Source organism: Haemaphysalis longicornis, unplaced genomic scaffold (genome assembly GCF_048455015.1).
Source record: "Haemaphysalis longicornis isolate Haplotype H1 unplaced genomic scaffold, Haemaphysalis longicornis Haplotype H1 scaffold_1, whole genome shotgun sequence".
NCBI classification, from domain to species: Eukaryota; Metazoa; Arthropoda; class Arachnida; order Ixodida; family Ixodidae; genus Haemaphysalis; species Haemaphysalis longicornis.
The window spans coordinates 68,685,498-68,711,821 of NW_027526203.1; the positions used below are offsets into that span (position 1 = coordinate 68,685,498).

At 50.5% G+C, this 26,324-nt stretch overlaps 1 protein-coding gene across 1 annotated transcript in view; it reads right to left on the reverse strand.

The window, feature by feature from the left end:
• Positions 1-26,324, reverse strand: part of LOC144176981 (zinc finger protein 488-like) — a 99,093-nt gene that overhangs the window by 65,945 nt on the left and 6,824 nt on the right. Inside the window, exon 2 of the mRNA XM_077705245.1 lies at positions 1,923-2,119. Coding sequence (XP_077561371.1) covers positions 1,923-2,090 — 168 coding nt within the window. The 5' untranslated portion in view covers positions 2,091-2,119. The remainder of the gene's footprint in view (positions 1-1,922; positions 2,120-26,324) is intronic.

Sequence of the window (26,324 nt, forward strand, 5' to 3'; positions counted from 1 at the left end):
GTAGGCGCACTTGAATGACAGTACGTAGAAAGGGATTATTCTTGTCCCTTAAGAAACAAAACCTGGACACAATCTGCTTCAGAAACAAGTGACAAAACCCCAAGCCCCCTTTTCGAACCGCGTGGAACAGGTTCGAGCGGCTGGTGCACTCCCAAGTCGATACCCAAATAAAAACCGCAAACACTCTGTGTAGCTTCTGAACAGAAACTCTCGTCATGGACAGAACCTGAAGGACATAGAACACTTTGGCTACAAGAAATAAGTTGCACACAGTAGCTCGTGCAAACATCGACAAATCCTTCCCACCCCACCTGGTTGTCTGAACTCTTGCGCGCTCTGTTTCCAGCGTCCAAAATTCGGTAGGCTGCCTGTAGTTATTGAGTGGTACGCCAAAGTATTTGGCCGGTGTTAACGACCACTGCATATTTTCAAAAATCTCAGGCGTGTCTTCCCACTCCCCGTGCCAAAAACCTAATGACTTTTTCCAGCTTATAGCACTACCTGTATGTTTACAAAACTTTCCAGCTTCTTTTACGGCCTCTCGAACACTTTCTTTGTCGCAGCAGACTATGGCTATGCCATCCGCATATGCTAATACTTTTACTTCGCTCTCAAAGAACTTATAACCACTTATTTTTCCACTGTTCTTAATCTTTAAACAAAACGGTTCCAAGTAGATGGCAAACAACAGAGCACTCAAACGGCAGCCTTGCTTAACCGACTATAGAAGCTGAATACCTGGCGTAACTTGGTTATTGACAATAAGACTAGCGAAGCAATCCCGATAACACATTTTCACCCCATCCAGTATCACAGCACCCACATTCACGTACTCCAAAATACAAAACAAAATTTCATATGCAGCACGGTCAAACGCTTTTTCAAGATCGAGTTGAAGTATTGCCACATGTCCATTCCCCGCATCGCAACACTCTAGGATGCTAGTAGAACAATTTTCACTAATATACATACTATCACGAAGGACAATCACCGGCGTTTGAAACCCGCTGCGGAATACATATAAGCGTAGATGTGAAGTCACTCAACGAAGGGTAGGTGATTCTTCTTGGGAAACCCAAACGGCAAGACTGCAGTTTTCTTACGACGAAGAAGCGCAATTTCCCTCGCCTTCAAGGCCTTTCAGTGGCCCGTCCTTCTTAGGAGTGAAGCCCCTTAAGGGCTCGGGCTGTCGGAATCTCCTACGGTCTCATGAAGTGACGGTACTAAAACGCCGGGACACTCGTTATCCAACGCCTCGCGCTAGAACGCAACGCACACTGAAAGAACAGACCGGGATGCTCGTTTTCCAACACCTCGCTCTACGACTTAGCATACTTCTTAGTATGCTGCGGCGTGTGGCACGAGGACAACTTACGGCAAGCCTGTCTTTCATTTGATTGCCAAAGCCCGGTTCAACGCAAGAGACGGCTCCGATACCTCAGGAAGCGCGCAATTGCTCCCCGCACCGGCGCTTTTCCGGCGCCCAATCAGCGCGCGCCGCGTGACAAGAGAGAGGCTAACAATCTTTGAATACACTTATACACTGCATGCTTCGCCCCTCCGCAGGTTTCACGTTAGTGGAGGCGGCCTGGCATTTTCTTCAAACACGGAAGAGGGCGGCTTCTGAAACTAGCACAACCGTCTGGGTTGTATGAGGGTGAACTCCCCGACTGAGTTCAACAATATTCCCAGCTCTTTCCTCTTCCCTTCTTTCTTAATAAATCACCCACCACCACCACCATGTGCGTAGGCAGTGCACGGTTCGGATTGGATTCCTGAGGAGTAGAATATTAATGGGACAAGTGAGAACAGAAATGCGTCTCCAAGAGTAGTTGGAAAGAACTTTTCTAATTAAAAATGAGCATCAACGAGGAATGGGAACTCGCTTCTGAATCGCCCCGTGAAGCATGCATCCTGCATACCTTGACGGCGCCGGCGTTCGGCGGAGAGGGCAGCTCGTCCAGACATCGCCAGGCGAGCGCTGCCAGGGGGTCCACTCCGGCCAACCCCAGCGGAGGCACGGGTCCCAAGGAATCGCCGGGGCTCAGTGGCTCGGCTGCTACCAGCGACAGGCGGCGCTCGGCGGCCATGGCCGGCAAGCAGCGCGTCCAAGGACAGCCTGCGCGACAGTGGCCCACTTTCTTGCTACATTCGCCGCGAGAATACCGCGCTCACCCTGCTTATTCAAGGCGCCTGTCTGCGGACAGCGTGTAAACCGTGTCCACCAATGGCGTGCACGTAATAATTTAACCTCTTGAAATTTACCGCAGCTAAATGTAATCCAAAGGAGACATGGTCATTTGGGAATTGTATGGCCAATTACAGCAGATTTCGTATTTTGGTTATTTACGGGGCAGAAACGGCCTGGAGATATTGAACTTCGTCGAAAAGCTTGCGGCCAGAGGTGCTGTGTATTTCCAGTCTGTACGCTCATTTCAGCCCTTTTGACTAATTGCAATCCAATAAAATGGCCTCGAACACTTTTTCCACTGCGCAAACAAGTAACTGGTACTTATATTCGAGCGAGTGAGTGAGTAGTCGGTGCAGCTATTCTATTCGGTTACCTCCATGTACGATGTGGAAAGAACTGCGTATGATATTCAACCGCAAATGACTGCCGGACATGGCTCGTCAGCCGGTGGACTAGTGACATCCAGAAGTCCCGGAAAAGCGTCCACTCTGCGGTGACTACGTAAGTCCACATGCGATGCTGTGAGGCGTTTATTCAATTATTAAGTGCAGAGCAATTTAGAGTGACGCCTTGTCGTCGTAGCTCGTTCGCTGTCACGCTGTCTAGCCACCACCGCAACCAGCTAGGCGGCGTAGCGACGTAACGGACACTAACAGAGCCCACGGCATAGCGGCGTAACAGATCCAAACAGAGGCTTCGAAAAACAAGCGGTTTACATAGTGTGAGCACAGGCGTCATCGTTCTCTCATAACTGTTACTCGAATGGCCAATCCCATCTAGCAACTCATCATCAGTGTGGCGCACGCGAGCACCACACCATCTTCTTCTCCTTCCATCCTCGCGCCTTCTAGACCATCGCTTTTCGCAACGGCCTCTCGGCGAGGTTGCGTCGTCATTAAACGCGTCCTTCGAGTTTCCCGTGTCCCAGTCTTGCAATAGCCATAACCGTTCAAAACTCCTGAGCCGCTGGCGCTTGTCCTCATTCATGTCCTCGTTGTTTAGCGCAAAGAAAACTTCAGGTACGTTTGAAGCAAAATCGGTGTAAATAACCGGCAGCCCTCCCGTCCATTCAGTTAGGAACGCCAGTTTGGTTGATTTACGCGAAAAAAGTGGCCGCCAAAAACGACGCGTTCCAAACTGCGCAGTAAGGCTCCGGCACATGCGAGGTGGAAGCAAGCACAAAAAGAACAGAACTCACGCTGTTTCAGGCAGGGGGCTGTAAAGGGGGCTGTAAAAACAGCCATAAGTATTTGTCTTTTTTCACGGATAACTGCTAGTCAACTTTTGATGGGTCATTAAAAATGTGTTGAATGTGACGTCATTATTCCAGGTTAAAACAAAATAATGGAATACATTATTAGCTTTCTAGAATACTCAGTAAGTGTCATTTGTTGTAAACGCCGCGAAGATTGATCAACAATGTTTTTTGACGTCTAAAGGTGCCTCTTTTTTCGAAAGTTTAATTTTTTGTCGCACTTTACGACGCAGTATTTTGAATTTTCTTTTCTAGAGCAATGATCAGCGTATGAAGTGTTCAGCAGCCTATGATAAACAGTGTAAAAAAACTTGACAGCTTAGCCTTCAGGTTGATGTGTAAAATTTTTTTTAGAAGTACCGGTTTTGAACAACATTGCTCTCGCTACAAAGTTTGAGAAATGTTTTCTCGAAAAGGATAAGTATGATGGATTCAATTTTTCTGATTCCAAGAGAAAATTCTGCAGATTTTTGAATAAAAAAAAGTCGGAAGATTTGGCAAAATGTTTGCTTTGTTTTAAAGGTCTCCAAATTTACCACACCAAGCAAAGTGGAAAGCAGGCCTGCCCGATCGCGTTCTAAATGTTTTTTTATTAAACCAACTATGGTGTTTCTTGCTAAAACATTTCCAGTTCCATGGTGAGGATACAGCGTTGTACACAATAATAAAGTTTCATCTCAAATAAAAATTTCATGGCGCCACTTTGTTTGTCCTAGCTGAACACACCCAACTGTGCTTAATACGGGAAAACGCACACTCTCTTCAGCGCACCCTAGTCATATCCAAGGATATGCTCATGTGTGAACATCTCAGACATTGCATATCCAACTTATATCGACCCATGACAGGCTGCCCATACTAGCTTATCACCCCAAATCTATTTGAGCAATTCTGGGGCCCTGGAATTCGGCTTGGACCATGGGGTCTATACCATCTCTTTATCCCCTTTTCCAAAACTTTCAATGAATATCGTACCCAACAAAGTCACCTCTCTCTCTCTCTCTCTCTCTCTCTCTCTCTCTCTCTCTCTCTCTCTCTCTCTCTCTCTCTCTCTCTGTTTGTCTTATATAAAACAGAGAAGTTCGGTCAAGCGACCACGATAAACACTTTTTGAACTTTGACACCGTTTCTTTATCTCTCAAACTGACCAACACTCCGCAGCCCACAACTTACATGTACATGTTCTCGTACATGTCCTCTGAGTTTCCTCTACCGCGGTGATTTAAACCGTTGCGGCTTGCCTAGCTCTTGTCACTGAACTTCAGCACTTCGAAAACATGAATCGTAAATGCAGCAACTCTGTTCCAAAACGCTCCCTGGACGCCGGAGTGACGCTAGCCCGTCATACATCTTAAGACCCTACACGTAGATGTGATCTCAAACTTTTTTTTATGTCGTGCCGAGCGCCCAACAAACGATGGAAAGACGATGGTCTTAGCACAACACGGTTGGTCACGAACTCCCGCAACTTGTCCTACGGCGCATACGCGGCCGGTCGCCAGGATGCGGGGCACGTAATGAAAGCCACGCACTTTGTTCTTCGTATTTGAACGTATCACGATTGTACATTTCATCATGGTTATATAAACTTTTAGCACTGGAGGGTAAAAAGGAGGAGAAAGAAGTGCAAAAAGAAGCTAAAACCAGAGTCGTTAAATGCTTTTCTCGCAATGAAACTCCGCCGTCACGCTATGGGAGAGATTCGTGCGCTGCCCAGGGAGGCCGCGCCGCGGCGCTGGTGTTGATCGGAGGGCAGCCGGGGAAGTGGTCAGAGCGCGTTTGGCAGAGAACAGACAATCGGCGCCTTAACATCAGTGCGCTTTCGCTTTACGTGTCGTGGGGCGCTGAAATGGATCATTCTGTGGGTGACGAAAAAATTTGGTATGAACAGACATGCTAAGACTGCGCTCCTGCCTGCCAGTCTGGCTACAGACATCGCCTCCTCTATTTTACAATGCCAAACGCATCGCCCGCTTCCCAATGGGAGTGAATGGTACGCCTGCCGTGTCCATATGTCGCAAGGTGGGGCCCCGAGCTGAACCGGGATCACCCGACTGTAACTAAATCCGAGAGCGGCTTGTGCCTGGTTGCCAAGGCAACCGATGTTTGAGGTTGTCAGAGTAACGACGCTCTCGCTAGCGCTAGAAAACTCAGACCAGCGGCAGAGCACGTTTTGCCAACATAGCCGCTTTCCACCACACGTCGCCCAAGATAAACCGAACATGACTAAAACACTAGGAAGGCAAGCGATTGGGGGAGAGGGCTTGGTTAGCCGGTACGGGCTGCGTAATCCCAAACCATAGCCCCGGATACATGGACCCGACGAGGGAGGGTCGAGTCGACTGGCGAGTTCAGCTACCTCGACCCCTCACGCGTATATATGAGCTCCATTCAAAGAGTCGAGGCGAGGGGGCCGAGGGATTGCCGGAGAAGTATCTACCGTAGTTTTGCGACTCTAACGCGCAGCTTCTTTTGTAAAAGCTATCCTTAAAATTTGTGTGCGCGTTACAATCGTGCTCAAAACCGAAACAGATTTTAAATCGGCCAGCAACATTGCCATAGGCACGACGTTCTCCCAAACTCCAACTCAATCCAATAAAAAAAATCCGTCAATATCACGTGAGTGAATTTCGGCGCGCTCATTCCTGAATGACATACCATGGTCAGCTTTTACACATTTTTCTACTATTGCAATTAGCCCGTCACACGTAGAATAATGAAGGTCAAGACAATTGAAATCGGAAACAGCTAGCTGCAATGTTTCCCCACAAGAGTTTTATTCCCTGCAGGAGTTGGATACGCAAGTTTACGAAGCACAATTTATTTTTGGCTGCCACAGTAACACGAACAAAATAAAATCTCCTTTTAGGTAAGTAGTGTCATGTATTTTACACCCGCGCGGTAAAGCCGACGTCCAGTTATTTTTTTTTCCGGATTTTCCTGCGCGAACCTACCCGCGCGGTACAATCGGTGGCGCGTTATAATCGTACAAATACGGTATTCAGCTCCCCACTGCCCGCCGACTCAGCCCGACGAGCGCGTCAACCCACCCCCTGCCTGCGAGTATGGTCCCAGGGACCATACTGCGAGTCGAACGGACTCCCCCCGACGGCTTTTCGACTCACCGCGTCCGCTTATAGATGAGTGCGTCAAGTCCAGAAAACTGCCCGCTTGCTCGAAGCCAAATAAGACAGTCTTATTCGCAGTCCAATCTTATTGGCAGTCTTATTCGGGGTGTTATGTTCCCTAGGCTATAAGACGCTTTCTGGAAACTTATAAGACAGCGAATAAGACTCTAAATAAGAACGCAATAAGACTGTGAATAAGCCTGCTCCGAGCAGTCTTATTTACAGTCTTATGCTGACGTGGTCGGTAATTTAATCATAAAGATCGACTTCCATACCGTGAAAAACGACTGCAGTAGCCGTACAAATGGCGAATGATACCAAGCGGCGGCCGTTCGACCGTCTGCTTGGAACAAATAAATGCCTGTTCCGAGGAGGTCGACGCCGTTGGAAACTCCTTCGGGAGGGAGGGTGGAAAGGGACAGAAAATGCCGGTGCCGGAAGCCGCAAGGCCTACCTACTTTGATGTGGCACCGATGGCTGCAGCCAACCACCGTTTTCAACTTTCGCTGTGCCCTATGGGCGTGTGCTTGTTTTTCCGGGTTGCACGGCTTTTTTTCTCTCTCAGGTCAAACAAAGATGGGCAGGAATGATAGTCTGCGGCCCGATATTAGTCCCGAGCAGACATCGGGCGGCCAAGCGCGCGGTGTGAATGTGTGATCGTCTGCTATGCCAGCTGTCACCACAGTAGCTACGAAAAGGCAGCACGAAAAGGACGGAACAAATGTATTGTTTAATAAAATCATGTCCATTTTCTCAGGAACGACAAATAGGCGTTCACAATAGAACTACAATGTGACAACAAAATTACACACAACAGCAAAACGCTAGCAGCCTGTAGTTCCTCTGCCCGTGAGTGTCAAATAAAATCGCGTTTTCAACGAGACGCTGCGCAGACTCGCGTCTTTTCATCCTTCTCTTCGAAAGTGGCGGTTACAAAGCTTGATTGTTTGGGTTTGTACTTTGATTGCGCATTCTGCTTGAGCAAATGGGATCCGGAGGCGACACGTAAAAGCAGCATGCATAATACCAACATTCGGCTATATTCTACAACGCGATTGTTTACAGCTGCAGCCCTCGCTAACGTGCTGCTGGCTAGGCAGCGGGTGGTTGCGATAGTGTCGCCGTTCCAGGCGGCGTGAGCCGCTGGAGTGCTTGTTGCATCCGAGTCTACGACGATGAACCTGAAGCCAATTCGCAACTCTCTAATTTACGGTGAGATGAAACGCACGACTCGTGTTGCGACAACGTGAGTCAACGTCGCTGCTTTTTGCGTCAGCCCAGTGTGTTTCTCGGGCCCACGCTTCGAGCAGACGATGTTTGTTCTACGCGGCCGGGCGACCGAGGCCCGGCCGCGTAAGTTGGCGTACCAAGGATGGCGGATCATTGTAACGCATCTGTCACAAGGATCAAATACGGCGTCTGATGGTCAGCTTTTCTTGTATTTATCCAATCATGGTTGAAAATAAACGCTTGCCAAATGCCGGCGACGGCAACAAGCAGTTTTGCAGCGTATCCCCCGCTTTTCCACAGGGGCCGCTCTCGTGCTCATCTAGGTACCAGCTGTCCCTATAGTCTTCAATAAGACCGTTCTGTAGACTGGCCCGAGTGCTTTCGAGCAAGCGCACTAGATCGAATCTTATTCGCGGCCTTATTGAAGTCCGTGAATAAGACTAGACTGTGAATAATACTGCCAATAAGAATGTGTGTTCGTGCAAGCGGGCCCTGTTTATTTCAACTCAACGCGCCCTCGTTGGGTCAATGTAAACGGGGCTAATGTAAACGGGGCTCATATCCCGTAGGGCCGCAGGCCGACCACACCCCTCCCAAGCAGTGACGCAGCACCGTGAAGTCACTTCCTCTGTGTGCGCGACTTCATGCGACGTGGTTTTTTTTCTTTTCCCCACCCTCTCATTTCGGCTAGCGGGCGGCCGATGGTTTCGCTCCGTGCGCGCGGCTGGACTGCGGCGCTGTGGAAGCTGACGCACATGTGGTTGAAGTTAACCTATTGTACCTGAGCCCCTCCTGAGCTCTCCGCGCTCTGCTTGCGCGCCTGCAAGTTGACGCCGACCCCCTATCGTGTTCCTAGATAAGCGCTCGGCTCGGTGCTATAAGTGCGCATGCGCGTATGGCCGCTTTCGCGTACATGTGGCTATTATATACGTTGCGGAAAGCAAGCACTCTCATTAAAGTGAAGACAAAAATTTGTTTTGGTCTTTTGTGGTCGCGCTGCTTCGCGGCGGCCGATGGTTTCGCTCCTAGCGCGAGCCTGGCGTACGCGCTGGGAAGCTGAAGCTCGCCCTCCGCGCTGTATTGCGCGCCTGCAGTCGCTCGTCTTCCATGCTCTACCTAGTTAAGCTAGCGCTCGGCGCGCTGTCGAAAGTGCGCGCGCAGATGGATGCTTTTGCACGTACATGTAGTTACTGTTTACGTTCCGGAAAGCAAGCATTACCAATTAAGTGAAGACAAAAATGCTTTTTTTTGGTCTTGGGTGGTCCTTTAGACTCCGTACCGAAGCGCAGAACGTTTCCTTTCATTCGGTCGAAAGCACACGCGTATGTCAGTCGCTCCATCGCAAGGTCCGTTCTCATAATTGTGTGCGTCACGCGCGTCCCCCGCGCATTCACGGGATTGTCAGCAGCTTATAACTTCTGCTTGATGAGTGAGCACGAGCAGCAGCTCGAGGTCGTCAGAGGTGACCTCGCGTCAACAGGTCATGAGTCTGTGTTCCGCAGGAAACTGCCTGAGGAGGCAGCAGTAAATGCCTTCATGTACACGTATAGCGGGTGCACCAACACTACCTGGATTGTCCAAAAGGTCCAGAAACGAGGCGAAAGGTGTGTTTTTCGATACGAAGCATTGTAGCACGTGAAGAGGCGTTTTGCAACTTGTGTTGTTCTTGTTTATTTTTATTATGCTATTTCTTGTTTATACAGTTGTATACTTCTTGCACGTGTGTCGCTTACAGTTGAGGCGCGAACTCTGACGCAATGCGCGCAAATTAAAAGGCCAGACACCACAGGAATCTATATTTGGTAGATAAGAAATGCCTCGCAGGAAACGGACACAAACTGCTCATCTATCCCCATCAGTGGATCTCAAAAAGTGGAATTTTTTGCCGCTATTTGGACTCCCACATCACTATCCCAAAAATAGTGCGCCAAGGAGATAACTGTTTTTCTTTCTTTTCTTAGTTTTATCTCTGCTCGACTACCATGACCTCAAGCTCACGCGAAGCTACTCATTAGTCCCATCGAAAAGAATATACGTATCTTATGCAGCAGCATCTGTGTGTGCATGAAGCACAAATTGTTAAAAATAACTCGTCGACATTGGCAACAGTGTGAGTGGTAGAACGCATGATTACTGATATCAAACAGCGCCCTGATGGCGTCAGTGCAGAGACTGTGGTCAATATCCCTGTACAGAAGACATATATCAAATTCCTCGCATACTTAAGAAGCTGTACAATCTAACTATTACTTAGCCCTTAGTTTGTCTAAATTTCTCTAAATATTGTTTCCCTAAATTGTAAGACCAGCAGTGCAAATTATGCAGCATTCATGACCGATTGTAAAACGGGTAAGTTTGATCTAGTATCTTTGTTATCGACGTATCACCCTTGCAAGACCTATTCACATCTTCCATTGCTGTTAACAAAATATCGACGTTTTCCTTAGGGGCACTGTTCCCGATAAAGAATTAATGCAATCAAGTTAATGTTAACGAAATTCAGCGTAATAGTGCTTTTGAAAGTGTCGAAATGTAGCAGCTCATGCAGCTATAATATTTCGCAAGGGCAGGACAGTTTGTAAATGTAGTCGTGGTTAATTCGCTGTCTTTCTTGTAATCCTTACCTGCAGCACCGAATCGTGTTTTGACGCGTGTATACAGTGAAAGAGCACCCAACTCAATCGTATACCCTTCTGTGTGTTGTCGAATGGCCTTTCAATGAGATTGTTTGCTTTCCGAGTGTTTGTTATAATAGGCACATGTGCATGACAGCGTCCATCCGCGCGCGCGCATTTAGAGCACCGAGCCGAGCGCTTATCTAGGAACACGAGGGGAGGTCAGCGTAAACTTGCAGGAGCGCAAGAAGAGCACGGATAGCTCAGGAGGGGCTCAGGTACAAAAGGTTAACTTCTACCACATGTGCGTCAGCTTCCACAGCACCGCAGTCCAGCCGCGCGCACGGAGCGAAACCATCGGCCGCCCGCTTTAAAGCAGCCGAAACTAGGGGGTGGGGAAAAGAAAAAAAATCCAGGTGGCATGAAGTCGCGCACATAGAGGAAGTGACGCCACGGTGCTGCGTCGCTGCTTGGGGGGTGTGGTCGGTCTGGTTCCCTACGGGATATGGTTTGGGAATACGCGTACGGGCTGAGGCGTTTGGTATTGTAAAAATTGTATTGTATTGTATTGTATTGTATTGTATTGTATTGTATTGTATTGTATTGTATTGTATTGTATTGTATTGTATTGTATTGTATTGTATTGTATTGTATTGTATTGTATTGTATTGTATTGTATTGTATTGTATTGTATTGTATTGTATTGTATTGTATTGTATTGTATTGTATTGTATTGTAAAAATACAGGAGGCGATGCTACAGAGCAGCGGCAGCCGCGCCTGATGCCCTCCGATCTGGGGTGGCCCCCCTCGCAGTAGGCTTTGTCCCCATACGAAATTTGGCCGGGAGTTTCATGACCAGAGAAGGATTGAAGGCCTCTGCTAAAACGGACGACTGGGCGAGTTGATACAGAAGGAAACGGGCCGAAGTGAGGGGCAGATTACTGCGAAGACAGCAAACGCGAATCTAGGGGCAACGGCAAGTTCAGCCCAGGTCAGGCACGCCAAGACAACTGTAGCCGTAATAAGGGACACCCGGCCGCGCCACAGTGGCCTGGCCGAGCCTAGCAACTTATCGTCGTTGCCCCGAAGATTCGTTGAACGCTCCACGTTTCTTTTCTTGGCTCTAATCTACGCCTCAGTTCTGTCCGTTTCCTACAGTCTGTACTTTTTTTCTCCTTTTCCCCCTCCAATTATCGCGGCAGTACCATTCATGAGAGCGGAGCCATTGTTGCAGTAGCATGAACTTTCGCGTATTTGTCTGCGGGCGAACAATGCTCCAGCGATCAATGCGAAGGGAATGGCGAAAAAAACGCCCAAGACGCACCCGTCCGAAGGGAAAATGAACGCCATTTTCACTTATGGATTGTGATCTCTGAAAGCCGGTTCGCCCATCTTTCCACTCCCGCCGCCATGCGATGGTTTTAAAAATAAAGGCGCACAAAGAAAACGAACTGTCGAGGCCTCGAGGTGACGAGCTCGCCGCCTTTTTTTGCTCTCCCTCTCTTTCTGAAATCCATTCGTCCGCGCGCTATGCGAGCACTGGTACAACAAAAGGGGGTATCTATCACTCCATTTTCTGTTCAACACAATTACTATTTTTCCTTCCAAATTTTTTTGCCTACAGCCCAGTTCTTTTCCCGGGTTTCGACCACCTATCCCTGGAAATCGCCAAGCATAGGCCAAATGGCCCCATTTCTTGCGCATATATTTTACGCCCAATATATCGATCCCCTGCTTTCTAGCCGAGCAGGCCTGCGGGAAAGCTGAAAGACAGGCTAATTTCTTTGCTTCGGCGTGCGAAAAAGCAAATAACCAGAAGAAGTCATTGAAGGGGGTAACGTTTTCGCAAAGCAAGAATAATAGCTATCGGGCCGCCTTTTCAGGATTTTACGGGCCCCGAGTCACTTCAAGGCTTTATCAGATGTCGAAAAAGTTACGATTGATGAGGACCCTATTTCGCCTCCTTCATCACCCACGAGGAGGATTTTGTCAGAGGGGCTATAAGAACATAAAAACAGCGAGCTATGCATTCAACACAAATTGAACAGCTTCGGGCGTACACATTGCCTACAGTAATTAACAAGAAAAGCGAAAACAGAAACATTAAAAAAGTCAGAGCGGCGGGGACTCCAGAATTTGGTTACTCGGTATCCGGTGTGGTTTTACATACCCATGGAAGCAAGAATGTGAGAGCAAAGATTAACTTAGAGGCATCTTGCACAGCTTCCAGGCTTTCGTATTAAAACCGTAGTTGCGACCGGTATCCCGATGGCAGCCCGCCTAGAGGTAGCGGGACTGGACAGCTTGTTGCGAGCCAGAGTTGGTTCCGCGTGGACGGCCATGGACAAACTTAAAACTATTCAATCGATGACCAGAAGAAGAGCATCAGGACGTCACTGCAATCAAGGTTGCGACAAAGGTTACAACCGAAGTACTACTCAGTCTAGAGGCACCCAGTCGAGCGTCGTCTTCGGCTGACGCCCATAGACAAGCTCGACTGGAGTCATCGTCGTAGTTTCCTCGATAGCTGTATTGCACCGTAACGTGACATAAGTATTTCATCCCATGTCATATGCTTGACGTCGACGTACATAGACCATAGACAGTATATCCGCGATCGTCTTGTTCAGTAGTTGTGGGAATCGTGGAGGACCGCGACCAGCGATCCCGAGCCGGCGCGCGCTTCGGGAGACTTGTGCGCTAAAACCGGTCCGCCGCTCCGCTGGTTCGTCGGCGTCCCCCGAGAGATGGCACCACCGATCTGGTCAGGTATAGGCGCGCGGGCACGGGCGGCGCGAACGTGTGCGCGCAGGATTCGGGAGAGTCTCGTCGGAGACCCGGTCGGGGCGGGTTCGGCGGAACATGGCGGGGGTGGCGGATACATGTATCTCAGGTGGGAGCTTTGTTTGTCGCGCGCCGTGAGTGCCTGCCTCCCGTTCGCGGTCACGACCCGGACGGCGTGATTCGTGAACGCCGTCGAGCCTTGTGCTCGCATTCTTTGGGATTCCCCAAGTAAACGGCTGTGCTTCGGCACTACTGTCTACTGTGTACTCGTATGGCGAACCTCGCTGGGCTGCCATAGGCATGGGAACCCACGTGGTTGACACGCCGGGAGCTAGCATGGGGGCCTACCCCAGAGTGCTGGCAAGGTCCCCGAGGAATCCCTCGTATCCAGTGTTGTACGGAACGGCGTTACAAGGAACGGCGTTCCTGGAACTAGTTCCTTTTTGGAGGAACGGAGGAACGCCACCGTTCCATTACGGGTCGGTGGAACTGTAACGGTAACTCGTTACGTTTTTGAAGGAACGGCAGGAACGGCGTTCCTGCCGTTACAGGATTTGGCTGTTTTTGATGCCAAGGCTCGAGTACAAAAATCCACAAAGCGCTACTGCGTTTCTCTTCCTATAAGATGGTCAGTTTGCCCGCCCTTCAGCCGTACGTGCTTCCTCGAAGGTCAAAAGCAGAAGAATAACCACGCAGCACGCCGCAGCTTATGCTTGCTTTCATGCTGGTTGTTTACGCGGCGTTCGACGGGTGAATAGCGTAGCCGCGAGAATGCTTTTCGCCTTTCATCGTTTGTCTGAGGAGGCCAGAATGCGCGTCTGGCCGGTAGAATTGTTCCCTGGCGGAGAAAGAATAGAGAGTTTTAGCGGTCCGTCTGTTCTGTCGTATGCGTTGTTACTGGGTTGACCGGGACCCGGCTGGGCCCTTGGGCATTCGTCGCGGTAGGGGGATTAGTTCCGCGGCCTGCCTTCGCCATGTCCGTGCCTCCGCACCCTTCCTACTCGCCCTTCCGCGCGCTCAGGAGCAGACCGGACCCGGACAACCCGGTAACAACGTAGCCAACGAAACGGACGGACTGCTAATCGGTGTCGGACATCCGGACATTTCGGTGTCGGACATTTTGGTCCAGGACGTTTCGGTGTGGACATTTGTGTGCATGGACATTTTGGTGCACGATGTCTTGGCCCAGACATTTTGAGTGAGGGGATGTCCCAGGCATTCTTTGAACATTTTAGCTTTAATATTGTAATTTCGTGACTTGATATGATTTTACGTTCGAGACTTGTGCTTCGCCGCCGTTCGTGGAAACGAACGCTAAACCCTGGCGGAGCATTGCCACGTGAAACCCAATTTCTGTAGTAGATGGTAAAAATTAACGTTGTTAATTTGGACCCGTTCAAACATTTTTTTTTTGTTATTTTAACATTCATGTGAACAACCCTAATACTTTAAGTGTTACCAAAGCGCTTTCCTTTCACTTCAACAACGGTGCAAGACGCTGCTGCTTTTAGTCTATTCCTGCCCCCCCCCCTCCCCCCCAGCAGAACTTCCGTGACAAAACAACAGAAAAACGAGGTCGATTAGGCGCGTGAGCATTTCGTTTTAATTATTCTCTCAATTAATCTCGCCTTCGTTGCATTCGGTGTCAGTTCTACTTAAAACTAACAAACCAACGATCGCACTTACGGTGGCGTTACTTAGGGGAGGGGAAAGCTGAGCCCCGCCGGCTACCAGCCCCCTAAGTAGAGAGAGAGGGGTGTTACTTGTGCTTCACCATTGCGTCGACTGGACTTCGAAAACGTGAAGACGACTGTTGCCGCTCTCGTCACACTAGCCTATTCATTTTTTTGCTCCTTATAATGGAAGGAACCGATGTATACCTGGGGTCCCAGCAGAACTTCCGTGACAAAACAACAGAAAAACGAGGTCGATTAAGCGCGTGAGCATTTCGTTTTAATTATTCTCTCAATTAATCTCGCCTTCGTTGCATTCGGTGTCAGTTCTACTTAAAACTAACAAACCAACGATCGCACTTACGGTGGCGTTACTTAGGGGAGGGGAAAGCTGAGCCCCGCCGGCTACCAGCCCCCTAAGTAGAGAGAGAGGGGTGTTACTTGTGCTTCACCATTGCGTCGACTGGACTTCGAAAACGTGAAGACGACTGTTGCCGCTCTCGTCACACTAGCCTATTCATTTTTTTGCTCCTTATAATGGAAGGAACCGATGTATACCTGGGGTGTCCATGATATGCGCGACTCGATGAGTCAATTCCCAAGGGGGCGACTGAAGGCGCAGAAAGAGCGATTCCTGGAGTGGGGGCGCCGTCGATATGACCGCGACGCGCGGAAGGGCGTAGCCAGCAAATGATAGTGGCCATTGTGTTCTCAGCGGATTTTTGGGTGGCTTTTTGTGTCACATTATAGAGGTTTCGTGCGCTCATGGTGAATGTAAAGCTTTTTCTCTGTTTTAAACGCGAAGTGTTCTCTGTCATTGTTCTGAATGTTATCAACCAATTCCTGCAAAAGCCTCCACTAAGAGGCTAGCAGTATGTTCTAAATAAAAAATAAAAAATCACTGCGGTGACGCTTCGGAAACCGTGAACTCCACCACGCCACTAGGATTTTCAGGGGAAACGGAAAATAATACGGCTGAAAAAGAAATCTGGTCGAGATTCGTGCGTACAGGGGGAAGGTGGGAGGAGGGGGGAAGGGGCGCTAGAACAAAGAATTAAAATGTGGTAAATGTAGGCTTGTAAACATTAAACGAAGGTTGGTTGTCCCGAACACAATGGGCGGAATTTGTATGCACAACCCGTACTCGCTTAATCAGCATTTAGTACATTAGAACCTGCGGCTGTTTTCCCAAAGGCCCGTTTTTCCTCCCCGACAATATCCTAGACCAGTGTTCGCGAATTCATTTTAGCAAGGCAGCCCAGCCTACGTAATACTCTTCATAAGGTTTCTTTCATTCTGGGGGGCTAGCTGATGTTTGTTACTTTTTGGATATTGAGAGTGTGCATGTAATTAATGTAATTTGAGGGTGTGTAATTTAAAAAAAATACAAAAAAGACGGTAGACCATCGCAAACACGGGTAATTGTCTTAGCTAAAAAAGAGAGAATATAAATTAACAACCTGTCATAACTGAAAAAAAAAAACATGTGCTAAAGAATTCCATCGGCTGTATAACAGGTGTCCCCAGGAAGAGCTGTTAAACAAAAATATATAAATGTAGAATTTCTAAAAAATACCTGGCAAAGATCGAACAAGCATCAATCAAAAAAGTAAATTCACTGCTCCAGATTGTTGTCCATAACCCACGTTAAGCCGAAAGAAAAATATAACGGCTGTCGCAAAATGGACTTTTTTTCCAGTAGAGCTCTCCGCATGCGCTGCCCTCGCTCCCAGTGACCGATCCGCCATTCTTGGGGGGCAAATTTGTAACAGAACGGCGCCATACTGGATTACCCAGTTGCGAACGCCGAGCCAGCTAAGTGCTGCTCCGCCTTCTGAGCCCTGAAAGCGGCCGACAGATGGACGCTATGGCTGCCATCGAAAAAATTCTCTACCACCCAAAACCATGCGTGGCGCCTGAGACGGCTTCCTCAACTGCGCAGCAGCGCAGGGCAGATGGAAAAAAAGGGGGCGTGTTCTTCTATACTCGCCCAAGTGTGGTTCGGGTGGCCGCCGAAACAGGGCTACACTACTGGAAAAAGGTCCATTTGGTCGCCGAAATGTCCGTACACCGAAATGTCCGTACACCGAAATGTGCGTGCGCCGAAACGCTCATACACCGATATGTCCGTACACCGATAGGTCGGGTACACCGAAATTTCCGCACCGAAATATCCTGCACCGAAATGTCCTCGAGCCGTCTGGAGTTTGTCCGGTGCTCCCTGAAAAATTCGCCTAGGAGCGTTTCTTTTGATTATCTTTATCTCCAGATAATCTGCTGCCGGTGGTATTAATATTCGTATAATATACGTAGTTCGACGTGAGTTTTAAATGTCTCACTTAATTTCTACCCAGAAATATCCGACACTATATTTTAATTTAAAAACCTAATTGTAACGTTAATGTAACGACACGTTCCAATTTTCGAAGTGGAACTGGAACGCGTTCCTTTCGCAATAAAGGAACTTGTAACGGGAACTCGTTTCAAAATTGGCAAGGAACGAGGAACGAGCTTTCGTTCCTATTTTGGAGGAACGTGTACAACACTGCTCGTATCCCACATGGCGCCCGAACGTGGGTCTCGTCTTCAGACGAATTCGAGGTTGCTAGCTCCCCGAGAAATGCGTTGCTGCAGCCGCAGCCCGCTATGCTTTCTCCGGAAGACTTCGGACGAAACGCCTCGCGCCAGTCGGTTGCAGGCAAACAGTTTTGATGCCCAATACAGCAGTGACAGCAAATGTGTAAACCTTCCTACACGCACCAGGCGGTACGTCAGAAGAATACCTCCGAGCACCGCAGTCGCGGCCCGCTTGCGAGACGGGAGGTACGTAGGCCTTGTTCCAAAATGGCGGCGGGTCGCCTTCCTCGTAGCGCCGTCCCCGCGCAGTCGCGCCGGCGGCGCCGGTTGAAGTTTCCCGCAGGCGCGGCGGACACTACCGAACGAGGGTCGGCGTTCGGGAGTTCGCAAGCCGCACAGTAAGCCCGCCGCTACTCCGTTTCGAATCCGAGGCGGAGTGTTAGCCGATTTGAAGCCTGACAAAGAGCGAGGGGGATCGCTGAAGAATCAGTTTCCTCTCGCTGGGGGGGGAACGGGAGCAATTGAGCCGTTGCCTCCGAGCTTCCGGAGTGCGCGCGTCTCGATGCCGTGAAGTCTCCGCTCGAGATTGCGCTTAGGCAGTAAGAGCTTCGCGCGGCTCGGCCGCGGGCTCGTCGGTCGCGAGAGATCGCCAGTCTCAGTAAGAGACGGACTCTCAGGCGACCTATACCGGTGATGTGCGCCCGTAAGCCGCTGGTATTGCGGTTGGCGCTGGCTCTAGGGCAGCTTGTATTGCTGCGAGTGAGTTGCATGAGCCCCACCTGCTTCGTGCTGACGCAGCTTTGCCGACCAACGCACCAGGCCGAAATAACTCGGACGGGTGTTTCGATGCCGACAACCCGTAATAGTCAGGCGAGCTGCCTCCAGGCGGGGGTGGCCAGTCACAGGAGATTGCTGAGTCCCGCTGCTCCCCACTTCAAGTTTGGGAATCGTTAGCACCAGTCGGTGAGAGCGAGACCTGCAGCAAACGAATGCCACTGGGAGCCACGCAAGTCACCACTGCCACGGACAGCGAGGATGGCCTGCTGAACCACCGGCGGGGCCGAGCGTGGCCCGCGGAGCTACCGCCAGTTGCTGTTCCGGCCTGCCGGGCGGCAGCCAACTGTTCAGGAGGACCTGAAGCCGAAGCGGCCACGAAACCCAGGAGGCGGCGGGATCTGGCGCCTACGCGAGCGGCGCGAGCCTTCGGGCAGCCGCAGTGGGCGCGACCGTTCCTGTTGCCGCCTCGAGCTGGGAGTGGGGGGTCGCATGATGGCGCGACCCCGGCGTTCGTCGGCTGCGACTGCAGGCTACCCCCGGGCCTGCCAACCTGCTGTGCTGCCCAGCCGTGAGGGACTCGGAACCTGTGCAATGTGTTTGTGAGGCGAGCATCGCGACGACGGCATCCTGTGGCGAACCCTGGGTGTGGACTGGCGGAGGAGTGGCGTTTGGTGGCTGTTTTGCTGACTTGAGGCGTCGTGACGAGTGTGGTGTAACGTGGCGTCACTCGAGCTCAAGTGGCGTCCAGTTTTTAGGGGGGAGGAGTGTGGTAATCGTGGAGAACCGCGACCCGCGATCCCGAGCCGGCGCACACTTCGGGAGGGACTTGTGCGCTAAAACCGGTCCGGCGCTCCGCTGGTTCGTCGGCGTCCCCCGAGAGATGGCACCACCGATCTGGAAGGGCATCGGCATAGGCGCGCGGGCGCGGACGGCGCGAACGTGTGCCCGCAGGAGTCCGGAGAGTCTCGTCGGAGAATAGAGTGTACTATACTCAGTTACAACTCAAGAACGGCACCACCTCATGTAGTGTATCACTCCGCCAAAGCGCCGGACCCGTGGCGTCAGTGCACGCGCGTTTTGAAAGGGGTTTGCTATGAATGCGTGATATCATCTGCCTTGTCTTACGCAGTTTGTTTGTCGTCACTGGAGTAGTTTATAAGCATATTAAGTCAAAAAAATCACGGGAACGGCTCACGCCATGTTCAAAATATTCCCAGTAACGCCCTACTTGCGCCGCGCGGAGAAACATGATTGATTATGGGGTTTAACGCGCCGACGCAACGCAGGCGATGAGGCGCGCCGTAGTGGAGGGCTCCGGATTAATTTTGACCACCTGGGGATCTTTATCGTGCGCCGAAATTTCGTACACACGGGCGTTTTTGCTTTTCGCCTCCATCAGAAAAGCGGCCGCCGCGGCCGGGAATCGAACCCGCGACCTCGTGCTCAGCAGCGCAACGCCTTAGCCACTGAGCCACCGCGGCGAGTCGCGCGGAGAAACATCCGGCTACGGGGATAAGGCACAGCGGCAACTACCGGTGCCGTTCTTAAGTTGTCACCGAGTATAACTCCTTCTAGTACACTCTATCGGAGACCCGGTCGGGGCGGGTTCAGCGGAACATGGCGGCGGTGGCTGATACATGTATCTCGGGTGGGAGCTTTGTTTGTCGCGCGCCGTGAGTGCCTGCCTCCAGTTCGCGGTCACGACCCGGACGGCGTGATTCGTGAACCCCGTCGAGCCTTGTGCTCGCATGCTTTGGGATTCCCCAAATAAACGGCTGTGCTTCGGCACTACTGTCTACTGTGTTCTCGTATCGGCGAACCTCGCTGGGCTGCCGTAGGCATGGGAGCCCGCGTGGTTGTCACGTCGGGAGCTAACGTGAGGGCCTACCCCAGAGTGCTGGCAATGTCCCCGAGGAACCCCACACATCCCACAGCGTTAATGGTTAGTTCCTTCATCTGCTTGTCGTACATCGGATCCCAGGTACGCCGTGGTCTTCCGGAGATCGATCCGTGTTGCTGCAGCGCAAGACTCCTCTGAAGCTGTGCCGTGAATTCCGTTCCGCTGTCCATTAGGACTTCAGAGGCTCCATGCCGCAGCACAACTTGGTGGGTGAAAAATTGGGCGATTCCCGCAGTATCCCTGAGAAGAGCTGGGGCTCTGCGTAGCGCGTCATGTAGTCTGTGGATCCCACAATTCCCATGATTTCGGCTCAACACGCAGGGAACGCGCCCAGAAGATCTATTCAATCTGTGGGCAGGGCCGTGGTGGCACGGCGATGGGCTCTAGATGTGCGGCGGGTATCGGCAGCGGCGTTTTCTGCCGCTTGCATATCCCGGAAACTCCATACGTAGTGGTTGCGCCGAATGCAAGGCGAGGCCAGCGGTATTACGTCTTGATCTCTCCGAACGCACGTGCAGTGCCGAGGTGCCCCAGTGATGGTTCGTCGTTGCACGCTTCCAAGATTCCGTAGCGGTGGACGGGGGGATGACTAGAAGGTACTGTTACGATTCGGCCCGCCGCCATACGTTCCTACAACACTTCTCGGCTGTGCGTCGAAGCCTCCGTGGCGTGCCGACGCAACAAGCAGGGACCTGTCCCAAGGACACAGAGGCCCCGCATCCGCTGCGGAGTCCTGCTCTCTCCACTCTCTCAGACTCAGCGTGCGCCGCTACTACCGACTTCTCACGGACTCTGGAAAGAGTGTTGTGTGTGTGTGACGTCTATGGCATGTACACAATCTAGAGGGAACGCTGTTTGGACCGTTAACGCTTTTGGGTATGAATACGACCCCCGCAAGCGCTATAACCCATTCCTGTTTGAGCAGTGAATCATTGCTGTCCTTCTGCTCGAGTCCTGTACTGTACCTCGCCCGTCGGGCATTGTTCTTTGTGTTCAGCTCACCTTTCGGTATGAAGTAAACAGTTACGTTAGCCTACGGCTTCTGGACTTCACGGCTGGAACAGCGGCTTGCCGCTCGCTTCACACCAAGCTACCACACGTATCTCGGAGGCGACGGAGCTCGGCTCGGGTCGGCCTTCCCGTACGCAGCAACGGGTTGTCAGCGGTGGGATGACAACGTCGCAACAGTACGTATTTCTCATTGTAGGGTCGACGTTTTCTCCGATGGCAAATTTTTCACGCAGAACGTAGCGGCGTTCCGCCTAAAAGCACTTGGCACGACGACGTCGCGTACTTCGAGGTGGTTCATCATAATGCGAAATCGGTGTCGGCACGTTGCAGGACGGCTAGGTCACCATCCGCCACGATGCCGAAGAACACGGCGTCTTCGTCGGAGTCCTGTGGCGACGGGTCGACAAGGGCGCGTGACAGGCAGTGGTCGTACGAATATTTCTGCCAAATTTGTAAAATGTGTTCACGTCGCCTTCCTGCAGTCGCAAGCTTCATCGCCCAAGGCGGCCAGAAGGGTCTCTGAAATTTGCGAGCCAACATAATGCTAGTCCGTAAACGCCTTAAATGAACTGCGGCAGACATACGGGCGAAACTTTGCAATGGCTCATATTACGGCAAGCCACTGTCTTTCAGAGGCCGAATAGTTTCTTTCTTGTTCTGATATACCGTGGCTGGTGTAATCAATTACTCTCCAACGTCAAAAAAAACAGCCCAGAAGACGGGACTTAGGAAAGACACATAACACAGGCGCTGACGAGCAACTGTGCGCATTTTATTTTGACAAAGCGAAGGAAAGTGAATTAAAATTTCGATTTAAAAAGTGATTGCAAAAGATTTGTTAATATGGCAACAATATCTTTATCCGCTGTGTGGCGATTTATAACGACTAGTCATGTCGAGTATGCGATCTCCTTATCTAGTAGTGACACGGACGGTAAACTATTGCAATCGCTCCTTTTCCTGTTCATTTGGAAGGCTTCGAAAATCCCTCTCTTCCTTCGGCCCCGGTAAGTAGTGAGTGCGGCATATTCACTGATGCACTGATGCAGTGCGCTGACAGCCTACCGCCTGCCGACAACCTGGCCTTGTTCGATCGCGTGCTCCCTCAAGCGTTCATTCAGGAAGCGGCCTGTTGGTCCTACGTAGGAGCGTTTACACGACCACGGATTCTCAAAGACGACGTTGTTCACACAGTCGGCGTAACGTGTATCATGTTTTTTGAAGCACGTGCGTGATCTGTGATTTTCTGCGTTCACACGCTTGCACAGGAGGCTCAGTTCTTGGGAGCACAGAACACCACCAGCCGTACCCCCGCCTTGCCAACAATCTTTTTGCTTGCGTGGCTCACCTCCGTGGACATACGGAGTGACGGCTGTCTCTTGACGTTCCGGCTGAGGCCACTTCTCCGGAGCCTCCAAAGTACGTTCGCGTGCAGCTTGATTGCCAAGGACCCGCCGCAATGGCTCAGTGGCTAAGGCGTTGCGCTGCTGAGCACGAGGTCGCGGGTTCGATTCCCGGCCGCGGCGGCCGCTTTTCTGATGGAGGCGAAAAGCAAAAACGCCCGTGTGTTCGAGATTTCGGCGCACGTTAAAGATCCCCAGGTGGTCGAAATTAATCCGGAGCCCTCCACTACGGCGCGCCTCATCGCCTGCGTTGCGTCGGCGCGTTAAACCCTACAATCAGATCAAATTGATTGCCAAGGCACGCAGGAGGTTCGTCGGATACGCGGCACACTTCAAATGGTAGACTTGAACAACAAAACTTTGGTGCACACGGTGGCGGCAGGACCTCTTCGGGGCATTTAGCACGCTCGTGGCAACTCTTCTATTGACAAGCTTTGGGTGTGCTAAGCTGTATGGTAATAGCCCTTTTGGAACCTAGGAGCATACTCCCAGAAGGTGGGCTCATCTCCAAAAACACAGGACAAGGTACAAGAATCTCATCTGGCCGTCCGTGGGCAATTCCATTGCTGAGGTGAAAGTAGTGAGGTGCGATTGGAACACGCCAAAAAATTGCTTCAGTCCCCTCACTGATTGTCCGGTTTCTGATTTCAAAAATGACCACGCAATCCTTAACGAACCTGAATACCTCGTGGAATCTGTGCTCTGAAAGGGCATCCTGTAACTGCCTGTCGAAGCGAGCAAGTAGCAAGTCGCCCAAGGCACGATCCAATGCAGATCCCTCCTTTTGGGTGCAGAAGCCTCCTGCGTGTCCAATGAAACTCGAGCGTAGGCGATACCGGAGCAGCTCAAGAAAAGCAGACACGCTGGTGCCGCATGAATTCTGGAAGCGAACTGCACCATATTCATCTACACGTTCGCTCACAGCTTCAAGTATGGGGTCCGCAATAAGTACAGGTGTTTTACGCCCAGCGAAAACGTTCCTACTTCTTTCTTGACAAGGGTGTTCAGCAACGCGTCTACTTCATTCGGGTTCCTGACAAGAAACCGGTCATCTGTGGTCAAGACGGACAGCGACCGCTGGAGGTAAACACCTAAGAAGTGCTGCCAAGTGCCCCTTTCGCTAACAGGCATGCCTTCTTATGCGTCTTGGCAGAGAAAAAGACTGCCAGACTCATGGCATTGGCTTTTTTTTATTGACGGAGCGAGGCTGTCAAGTCCCGAGGTGCTGCAGAGCTACGTTTTACGCTTCTTCACCCTGACGGGTTTAATGTCTTTGGCCAAGCGAAAGTTCGAAAGCACAGCATCTCACGCCCCTTTCTCGTTATATAAAGGTCGTGGAATTACCGTGACTCCTCGCTCTTTGTATGTCCTTAGCAACTTGAGCACGGACTCTCTCTCTCGAGAGAGAGAGAGAGAGAAAACTTTAATGAATACTGAAGAGGTAAAAAAAAAACGGACTCTCGAAGCAGCGATACCACTCTGCCTGAACGAATTTCTCGGTGGAATTTCACTTCCCTTGGTAAGACATTAACCCCTGCGCTAACGCACCTGTTTGTGTCATCTGATGACGTCTGTGAAGCGCTGCTACTGGCCAAAAACAGGAGCTCTGTCCTGTCAAGGTTGGGGGTGCTGGCCGAAATTGAGCCCGAGGCTCGGCACTTTTTCGGCAGGTCTAGGAAGGTCTGACGTTCCCACGTGGTATGTTTCGGGAAGGACGGGCAGGATGAGACTTCCGAGGGAGCGATACGAGAACTTTAGGCACTAGGCCAGTTGGGTAAGAGTTGGCAGGTCTCGTACCAAACGGCATCAGCTTGAACTCGTACAGTCCTTTCGGCATGATAAACGCAACTAGCCGCTTTTCATGTTCCTCGGTGAGAATTTCTTTGCATCGCAAAAGCGGTCGAGGGCTTCGTCTATTCGGCACAGCGGATACTGGTCCTTTTTTTACTTTGGTCAGCAGTCGGTAGTCAATGTAAAAGCTCGTTGTGACGTCTTTTGTCTTCAAAAACACAAGTAGGGCCGCCCAGTGTTGTATGATGTCGTCGCCGAGCTTGTCTTCAACTTGCAGCGCATTAAAGGTAAGGAAAAACCTGTACACCCAAGCGCTCTAGTTTAAAAAAAAGAATGAAAAGAATTTTGCAGTCAATAGTGCCATAAACGTATGTAAAATCTATAAAATGGCTGACTCAGCTTTGCTGCGGGTAAAAAAAGAGTTAATTTTATCTGTCATACACAATTGCCACGTTCCGGATAGGTGAGCATGAAAGTCAAGTTGAAAAGTCACAAGTAGGTTGATTTTTTTAAGATAACTGAGAAAAAGAAGCAACAGAAATCTTTTCGAAAAATTTCGCTAGTACGTAGAAATGCAGGAATAATTTTCCCGCATGCTTTCAAAGCTCTCGGGACTACTCCGAATTAAAAAAAATCGATTAAACACGAGACGAAAAATTACGCCCATCTTCCCGCGAGGGAACCCTGATGTCATGCGACGCATCGGGGGGTTCAATTGACGTTTCCATTGGGTTGATTCTCTAAATCGGGTGAAACATGTTGTGAACGCGTACGATGCATTCAATCACATGCGGGTGTTCTCATCCGCGGGAAGATGGGCGTAATTTTACTTTGGCGTTTGGAGTGACGCTGATATTGGATTGTGTCACACCCCTCGCTGAAGGGACCGTCGCTTCCATCAAGCCTTCATCGGAAGAATCGAGTCAAGCACGCAGTCGTCAAGCAAAGTGACGCGAAGTCGAATGAGAGCGAGCGCTGACTGAACCGCCGCAGCGCGCTACCTGCTTTATAGTCACAGCGCCTGAAGGAGAGGAGACAGCGGAGGAGAGTCGCGCATGCGCGCACTGGCGCGACGGGAGCGGAGCGAAGCGAGCGAAGAGCGCCGCACGCAGCTGTTGTTTATGATAATGAGACGGAGTGAGAGTGTTGCGCACAGCTGTCGGAAAGAAGAGCAGAGGAGAGTCGCGCATGCGCAGGTGGCGTGCGGACGCCGCCGACGCCGACGCAGGAGGGACATTTATTTATTTATTTATTTTGTACATACTGCTAGCCTAACAAAGGCTTTGGCAGGAAAGGGTACAGTAGTGAAAGATCAAAAACGTGCATGAACATTCAGACATTTTTCAACAAGAGTAGCAAGAGGCATTTGCCTTGATTGAAGCAATCATAACGATAAGGCCCATGCTGCGACATACACAATGCGACATTTTCTCGCGAAGCAAATTCAAAAGCGAAAAACAAGCGTACAATATTACGTAGTAACAAAGTAATAATTAGACAATCCGGACAGAAAAGAGTCACGGGACGTACAATCAACAAGTTCTTGGGGTAACATATTCCATTCTCTGATGGCCTGCGGAAAAAAGGAATACCTGAAGGTGTCGTTGTGAAATCTGTATTCGAGTAATTGTTTATTGTGTTTTGTTCTAAAATTCCGTGTATCGGAACGTGTTAGGAACCGGTTTTTGTCTATTTTTAGAGAATTGCTCTGGAGAAGAAACAGGAATTTCATTCGAAGGTACCTTGCGCGGTCGCTGATTGTTGGGAGCCCAGCTAATCTTAACAGTTCAGTTGGTGAATCACGACGGCGGTATTTGTTATAGATGAATCTGGCTGCTCTTCTTTGCACACCCTCTAACTTTGCTATTGCACACTTGGTATGTGGGAACCAGCATATGACGCCATATTCGATGATAGATCGAACGAGTGACGTGTATGCAAGTAGCTTGGTTTCTGCCGAAGCGTATCGGAGGGACCGTTTGAGACA